General features: G+C 33.7%; 1 protein-coding gene across 2 annotated transcripts; it reads left to right on the plus strand.

The window, feature by feature from the left end:
- The first annotated feature begins 207 nt into the window (after positions 1-207).
- LOC107824408 (metal tolerance protein 4) lies at positions 208-8,275 on the plus strand. 2 transcript variants are annotated; one of them, XM_075252406.1, is made up of 7 exons: positions 208-478; positions 5,289-5,461; positions 6,144-6,342; positions 6,802-6,980; positions 7,092-7,242; positions 7,508-7,641; positions 7,915-8,275. In XM_075252406.1, exons 1-7 carry the CDS (start codon positions 265-267, stop codon positions 8,092-8,094), a joined length of 1,230 nt encoding a protein of 409 aa, XP_075108507.1. In that variant the 5' UTR covers positions 208-264; the 3' UTR covers positions 8,095-8,275. The 2 variants fall into 2 exon arrangements, with proteins under 2 accessions (XP_075108507.1, XP_016506643.1); XM_016651157.2 differs by lacking the exon at positions 208-478 and adding an exon at positions 4,553-5,158.
- Positions 8,276-8,819: the final 544 nt, after the last annotated feature.

The following is an 8,819-nucleotide window of genomic DNA, read 5'->3' on the forward strand; positions in this document are numbered from 1 at the left end:
CCTTCTATAGAGCAGATATACATAGTTCAGAATCTAGTTGTACATAATAAAAAACTGTGCCCGTTGGTTGCCCAAATAGATCAGAAAGCATTTAGTAACTATAAATGCTACTACAGACAATCCCACTTGGAAAAAGAAAAAACAAATGGAAAAAACGATAAATATCTATCCTTCCTTTTATATATATAATAAAAATAAAATATACTTAGTCATAAGACCAACCAGAGATAGTTTTCATTTCCTTTCTCTGTATTTGGAGGTCAAATGGAGAGGCATGAGGATGATGTGAAAGTGCCATTTATAATGAAAAAAGAGAACAAAAATGGATGGTTTGGCAAGTATTTGATGAATAATGTGAAAGCAGTGAGTGAAATGAGGGGTGATTTCATTCAAAGATTGCCTGAGAAAGTTAAATGTGGAGTTGATCTTGAAGACCCTCTCACTATTAATTTCTCTGCTGCTAAAGGATTGCTGCAAGGTATGTTCTTCTCTTTTTACCATTTCTTTTCCAAAATTTAGTTTGATTAATTCACCACACCAAAAAAAAAGAAACATGCCATGTTTTCAGCACTATTTGACATATAGAGTCAATAATTATCAATTTGCATGCAATTTTTTAAACTTACATATTGACTTTGCGATAATTAATTGAGTTGAAATTTTGAAAAGGAAAATGAACAGGTGTAGTCATAGTTACTAGTATTTCATTTGCCGATCTTTTCCTTTGTAAAATTTCTCGCTGGGATATGAGAAGGAAACAGAGAACGAAAGAATATATGAGAATCAAAACTTGCATTTGTATGATACAAGATTACAATTCTAATCAATGAACTATTAAATTTTTTTAAAAAAATCCATTATATCTGGGGATCGGAAAGCGGGGGTAAAGGAAATTGAACACACAATTATTATGTAAGCGTTATGGTCAGTGAACACACAATTGTTTGTCAATTGGCGAAGAGATCTCCTTAAAAGATTGTGTGGTTAAATTAAAATGTATTCACTTCTATTTATTATTTATCACTTAATTATGATAAATAATATAATTTAACGTAAATATCGGATTTGAGTATGTATTTATTTCGGCATACATACTAAATTATGCAATTTATGGGTCAAGAAAGGCGTAATAATCACATGTAATCATAGGTAAATTGTGCAATTATAATAAAGAAAATGACCCGTATCACTGCAATTGTAGACATTAATAAATTCATAAAGAGATTATAGTTGTAGATACGAATAAATTTATAAGTTAGATAGCAATCATATCTTAGCCTAGCATGCTGGATATGACCTAATGCACTGTTTATTTTATTTTAAGTATTAGGTATGCCTTTTATTTTTATGCAATAATTTTCTAAGTTAGATCTATTCTCTATGGACCATGTGATGCTGACAAATGAAAACTTATGAAAATGAAATATTCGATCGTCAAATGCATGTATTACTTCACCAAATGTCTGAATGGCAGTATTCATCACAAGCATCTTAAATTCTTAATTGGAAAAATACATAGTTTACCCGTCAATCTTGCAGCGAAATCCTTGTTACACACTTCTCGTTCATGAAAAACTTTTTACACACTCAATATTTTTAAAGTGTAACTAAGACACACTAATTTTGACTAGGTAGCACTTGTGTATTTACACACAAAAAATACGGGTGAAGCCCATAAAAAATTCCATATTTTGTCTCCCCTCCCCCACAGGAACCCCTCCCCTCCCCCTGGTCTTCTTCCTCAGACCCCCCCCCCTCAAATCTTCTTCCCCATATAGAATTTTTGAAAGAATATAAAATTTCAAATCTAAAAATTGAGCATTTTTTGTTGGTTTATTATCCAAATATTGTGAAAATCATTTATTTGTGATAGATTTAAAAGATTTAAAAGTAGTATTGAAGGTTTGGTAAAAACATCTAGAATCCACCATTATTGGGGTATTGAAAAAGCTTGAAAATACAATTGCGTCTTGTTGATTTTTGGGTTGTTGAACTTAATTTGTTGCTCGATTTTTTTCACTAGTTGTTTAGATATTGTGATTGAATTTTAGTGTTGTTGAAAATTTTCTCACAAACAATCATGGTGGCGGCAACAATGGTGCTTAAGATAAAAAATGGGAAGATGAAGAAGACATATATTTTTTCCCTTTTTAAAGTCAATGACACATATCACGGCCCTATTAGTACGTGACATTCACGTTAACTGAAAAATTAGTCAAGCACAAAAATGATGTGTATTAGACACACTTTTAAAAAGTTATTGTGTAAAGGAATTTTCTCAAACGAGAGATGTGTAATAAGAATTTCGTTGCGAAATCGATAGATAAACTATATATTTTGTTTTTCTTGCTTAAATCAAAAGTCAAAGATAATACGAAGCTTCCTGCCTGATTTTAGGTTACAACTTTCAACTTTCCATATTTAGGCATTTCCTTGCGTGACAATTGATTAATTACGATGACGAAAATAACCTTTGTTTCATTTATGTTCAGCTTTTTCCAGATATGTCCTTTTGTATACTTCGGTGACACCTGGCACGAATTTATTTGGATGACACAATCTTTAAGTATGATTAAAGTCATTAAGGGTATATTTAAGATAAAAGTCATTTTTTAACAAAATATTTTTTATGAGAAAGCCATTTTTTAGTGTTCGTTTACCAAAATGAGAAAGCTCACTTCCCTCGTTCATGGGTGGAAGGCGTTTTTCATAGAACTATATTAACTTTTAATTTCATATCACTTATTCCAACTAAGAAAAAACTATCTGATTTATTGTTACTATTATTATTTTATAATATATTTTCTTCTAAAAATATGTTTCAGTCACCAACAAAACACTGAAAAAGATTTTTCAAAAACAATGACTTTTATCATGCTAAACTCTCTAAATAAAAAATTGCCAATTGCATATGTCTCCAAATAGGAATTAGGTAGGAGGGAGCTAATCTAATCTAATAATCTAATAATAATGTAATTAAAAAGAGAATAGAGTTTAGTTTGCTGGTAGAGCTGCCACTTTTCATCCAACAACTACACCTGATTAATTAATTTAATTGGAATATAGAATTCTTTTGAAGAATTAACTTAAGTAGCAGTCACCCAATCGCTTAAACTAAAAATAACCTATAAAACTATAATATATATATATAATTTATGTATTATATGTGTATAATTATGTATAATAACCAAAATAATTTGAGAGATTGAGTTAGGTATGTCGTACTAGTACTACTGAAATTAAGTACAATACCATTAATCAATCTTTACATGCACATGAAATTGACAGAACCAATTCATGATTAAAAAAAGTTTTGATAAATCAAGTGAAGTGACCAATACCTGTCCGACCCTTTAATTTGATGTAACAAATTATATGAACCAGGCATAACCCCATTGGTTCATTTAAGAGGGTGGGTGTTTGATATTGAAAGCTAAGGTCTCATATTTTGTAAGATTCTCTGCCATACAAAAAAAAAAAATCAGTTTTATTTTCTCTAAGATAGATGTGTAACTTCATTAGGAGTATCTATACGTGTAACTATTCCTAGTCCTATTTCTGTAATTTTCCCGTAAATTGAAAAAGGGTTATTAAAGATATATTCATACACACGCACATACAAAGAAGTTATAAAATGTTAAGACTCATAACTAGGAGTGTTCATAAAAAACCGAAAAACCTAAAATCGAATCAAACCGACTAAAAAACCGACACATTTTAGGTTTGGTTTGGTTTTGGTTTTAAATTTTAAAAACCGATCAAATTTGATTTGATTTTGATTTTAATAAAAAAATAACCGAAAAAACCCGAACTAAACCGATTATAAAAGTAACTATATAAATTTATTATTACACTAGTCATAACACATTCCGCTTGTACCTAATAATGGGTATCTCCCAAAACAGTAGTCAATTAACAGTCTATGTACCGTGGATAATAATATATAGAGGGATGAATTTTACTTTTAATTTTCTTTCTTGTGCTACTTAGAAGAAATCTAAGACCGGCTGAGTAACTTTTGTCCAAACTTTGTATCTTTCTTAAAAAAATTATTTAATACGTACAAATTATAGTAATTTTAGAACCCAATGGTTAAAATTTAGAACTCCTAAAACTTAATCTGGTCGTGTCTTCTCTTTTAATAGAATCGATTCACGTGGAAAAATCAAACACCATTAAATTTAATAGAGAGCATTCTTAATTAATAACTTTTCTTTAAGGTGGGTTAAAATAACGAAAAAGAAACCAACAAAAGGATCTATGCAGCGAATGAGGCTAATCTTTCTTTAACCAGAGGTTTTGGGTTCGAGTCCTGAGTATGAAAAAATTCTTGGTAGATAGCGCTCCCCGAATAGGGCCTACGCGGTGCGAATGATATTACATGATCATCAGTCATTTCTGTCATTAAAAGGTTATACCCAACTTAATTGTATGGATTTTAAAAACTAGAATCAATAAATGAATGAGACAAGAGACGAGGACAGCCATGCAGAAAGAGTCATAGTAATTCACGCCTTATGTAAAATCATGGGTACAAGGAATTAGGTGTTTGTTTCAATCCTAACCAACTTAGAAACCAAAAAAGGAAAAATAAAATGATAAAAAAAGGCAAGACCAAACAAGTCACATTTCTCATGCATGCCACTATTTTTGAGAGCAAAAACATAATCTGAAAATTTGGATATCTACGCATTTTCACATGTTTCAAACTCCTTCACTTTGTCAGCACATCAACAGCCAATTTTTCTCTCTTTGAAAATAAAGGAAAGGGAAAGAAAGGAAAAGGGAAGTTGGGAAACATATGCCAAATCCCCTGTCCTTTCTTTCCCTAAATAATTCCCATTTCTGGCTGTTTCGATTTCTTGATCTGAGGATCGGAGGAATTGAATTTTTAAAATTCTGTTATATTCCATCCATTGCCACTTCTTTTCTTGATTGATTTTTGGATAAGAAAATAAAGGGATTTTTCAAATAAAAATGGATGTGGAAGAGGCATTGCTGAGGAATGAAGTTCCAAATGTCATACCAAAGCGTCGAAACTCAGTTAATTCTATGAGATGTGATTTCTTCTCTAAACTACCTAGAAAGGTTAAGACAGGGCTTGATCCTGAAGAACCTTTTCTTTTGGACTTGTCTAAAACCACTGGTTTAATTGAAGGTAAAGCCTCTTTTAAGCATTTCTAAGTGCATCATCTTTTTGCTCATCTCTTGTTCTAATTTCTATGTTGATTTTGTTGCTTGATTCTTAGCTCATCTTCTAATGTAGTTATTTATGATCTTATGAATAGGGGAGAAAGAATATTATGAAAGACAGATTGCAACTTTAAAGTCCTTTGAGGAAGTAGACTCACTTGATTCAGCTGATGTCATTGATGAAGAACAAGACCTACTAGATCAAGCACAGCATGAAAGAGCAATGAACATTTCCAATTTTGCAAATGTCTTATTACTTGCCTTTAAGGTATAACTTCTTTTTCATTGTTTCTATTGTGCAAACTTTTAATGCCTCAAACCTTCTCCTGAATACACCCCAGGATCCCTTTTATTTCTTTGTTATGAGTATTATCTTTTTACAATTAACCCTTGTGGCCCGACCTTTTCTCAGACCCCACGCATAGCATATGCAGGAGCTTAGTGCACCCGACTACCCTTTTATCTTTTATATAATGGTAGTGTCTGAGCTAACTTGAACGCACCTCAACTATTCAACATCCCACTAACACAAGTATCAGGTTACATCTGCTCACTAAGGTTTAGGCAAATGGGAAGAAATCACCTATCATTTCTTATCTCTGTTGAGATTTGAATATTGATCTCTCATGATTTTCACCCACTTTTGGCTTCTAGGCTACATCCCCAAGATCCTGTTTATTATCTCAAAGAAAAGGAAGACAGCCCTCAGGTTCAGGGCAGGGTAGTTTGAAGTTTGCAATAGCTAGTTTAGCTACTTAATTTTTTTATTGCTCAAATTATACCACATGTAAGTTTGACATTAATGACATATTGAATGATCATTGTGAGACAGTAGGTAGTTGTCTCCAATAATGTTCCTTGTAGAGAAAAGAAATGTTGTATATTTCATCTACGAGTAGTTAAATTTGCTTAAATCAAACTGAACCCTCGTTAATTTGGACTGTTTGCAGATCTATGCTACTGTAAAAAGTGGTTCTTTAGCCATTGCAGCGTCGACGTTGGATTCACTACTTGATCTAATGGCTGGTGGTATTCTTTGGTTCACACACCTGTCAATGAAGAGCATAAACATTTACAAGTACCCTATAGGAAAGTTAAGAGTTCAACCAGTGGGGATTATCATCTTTGCTGCTGTTATGGCTACTCTTGGTATGTCCTGGTTCACCTGTCATATCTTTCTCTTAATTTTGGCAGTCTAGAATTCATGAATAACCCTTGATACTGAAGAAGAGGATAAATAACTTCTATCATAAGAATAAGTTCGACCAAAAAGTTCTCCATTGAAGCATTGTGAATTGCAAAATGATGGCGAATACCTCTAACCACTTCTTAGCAGTTTATATTTTGTGGATTTAGGTGGTTTAGTGTGGTGTAAAGATTAAGTATACAAAAAATTGCAAAGAGAAGTGTTTAAAGAGAATTAGCAATTCTAGATGATTGTTTGTATCGGTCATGATTTCTCTCCTTGTGAAAAAAGAAATGGAAAAGAACAATCTAAAGAAGTTACAATGGAAGTCTGCATTTTTGTCTCATTCTGATCTGCATTTAGACAGCGCATGTATGGTGATCGTGTCCTATCACACTAATTGAGTATCTGCGATTGCATAGGCTTTCAAGTCTTAGTGCAGGCTGTGGAACAACTGATAAAAGATACACCCTCAGACAAGATGACTGGGGAGCAACTGGCTTGGCTATATGCAATCATGCTGACAGCCACTGGAGTGAAGCTCGTCTTATGGATTTATTGCAGAAGTTCAGGAAACAAGATAGTTAGAGCATATGCAAAGGTCCTTTTTCCCCATATACTCTCCTGAAAAATCTCATTTAATGCAGTGTTATCCTTTCTTTCATCCATTGAGCAACATTTGACAAATTGTGGAACCATGCATGATATCCAGGATCATTACTTCGATGTGGTAACAAATGTTGTCGGTTTGGTTGCTGCTGTTCTCGGTGATCGATTCTATTGGTGGATCGATCCTGTTGGTGCTATTGTCCTTGCTGTATATACAATTACAAATTGGTCAGGAACTGTGCTGGAAAATGCAGGTTCTTTCTTTTTCCTTTGTCAGCTAACATGCATTCACAAATGATGCTAATTTGATTTTGGTTTCGAAAGTAATCAACTTACGCGAACAAAAAATAATACACCCAAACTCTAATGCTGCAGTTTGCAATTCTTGGATATACTTCTTGGATCTTTTGGCTCTTATAGAGTAGAATTTTCCCCTTTTGTGGGGAATGGTCAGTGAATGATTTTGATGTTTATTTGCTATTTACCTAGCTAACACTTGAATGTTTCTCTCTCCTGCAGTTTCTCTAGTTGGACAATCAGCCCCTCCTGAATTTCTACAGAAACTGACATATCTTGTTCTAAGGCATGATCCTCAGATAAAAAGAGTTGATACCGTTCGAGCCTATACTTTTGGAGTTCTTTACTTTGTTGAGGTGCGATGTCCACCACTCTGAAGTGCTTTTCTCCTGCACAATTTTCAATTTTTAATAGTTCATAAAATTGGTTGAAGAGAGCAAGAAAACAACTACGTCTCAATTCAAGCAAGTTGGAGCCAATTATATGAATACTCACTATCCATGTCACTTCAATTAAGCTCGTCCCCGCTCAACATTATAAATTATTAGCTTCTCTAGTAGTATAATTTTGGAAAATTTAGACAACTTCCTTCATAATCTGATAATTGGCAATTGTCTGTTTTGTAACAGGTTGACATAGAGCTCCCAGAAGATTTGCCACTGAAAGAAGCCCATGCCATTGGAGAGTCACTTCAGATTAAGATTGAAGAACTTCCAGAAGTTGAACGTGCTTTTGTCCATCTTGATTATGAGTGTGATCACAAACCAGAACACTCCATTTTGAGTAGAATTCCCAACAGCCCACCTTAATATTCTAGTCTCTCAACTCCGTGTTATTTCTTAGTACTTTTACAATGTAAAATTAAGAGCCCATTTTGCTATGTGGAAGTATCATGAAGAGTGAGGCCTGACGTTGTGATATGTATACAGAAAAGAAGGAAACTAATGGTTGGAGAATTCCATTTTTCCCTTATGAAGCACCTAATTAGCTTCACATTTCCTTAAGATTTGAGTAATCTACTTGGTTTTGTCGGGTTGAGTATGCATATAGCATATTCTAAGGAGTCATTTATGTCACGACCCCAATTTCCCTCCATAGGATGTCGTGATGGCACCTAGTCTCGACTAGGTAAGCTTAACATACATGCAATATTAACGGAAATAATAATTAAAGTCTCAAAACTTAACATCTAATATAATGGAAACTTTGCAATTCAACATAAGCAACTCCCCAAAATCTGGTGAATACAAGTCACAAGCTCTATAGGGTGGTACTGAATACCCCTATACATCAGTGTCTATAAAGGATAAGGGAATAAAATAGACTAGTTAGAGAGGGACTCCGAGGTCTGCGGACGCCGGCAGGTATACCTTGAAGTCTCCGAAACTGGACTCACCTCAGTGATGCCTGGACTGATAGGAGGTACATGGATCTGTACAAAAAGATGTACAGAAGCGTAGCATGAATACACCACAACGGTACCCAGTAAGTGCCAAGCCTAACCTCGGTAGAGTAGTGATGAGGTCAGGTCAAG

Source organism: Nicotiana tabacum, chromosome 4 (assembly GCF_000715075.1).
Source record: "Nicotiana tabacum cultivar K326 chromosome 4, ASM71507v2, whole genome shotgun sequence".
NCBI classification, from domain to species: Eukaryota; Viridiplantae; Streptophyta; class Magnoliopsida; order Solanales; family Solanaceae; genus Nicotiana; species Nicotiana tabacum.

Excerpts from the sequence above, each read along its gene's own strand:
- LOC107824408 (XM_075252406.1), top strand. The coding sequence starts at position 265 with ATGGAGAGGCATGAGGATGATGTGAAAGTGCCATTTATAATGAAAAAA. Across the intron at positions 6,343-6,801 it reads TGCTGTTATGGCTACTCTTG|GCTTTCAAGTCTTAGTGCAG; the intron begins GTATGTCCTGGT and ends GCGATTGCATAG. Across the intron at positions 6,981-7,091 it reads TAGTTAGAGCATATGCAAAG|GATCATTACTTCGATGTGGT; the intron begins GTCCTTTTTCCC and ends CATGATATCCAG.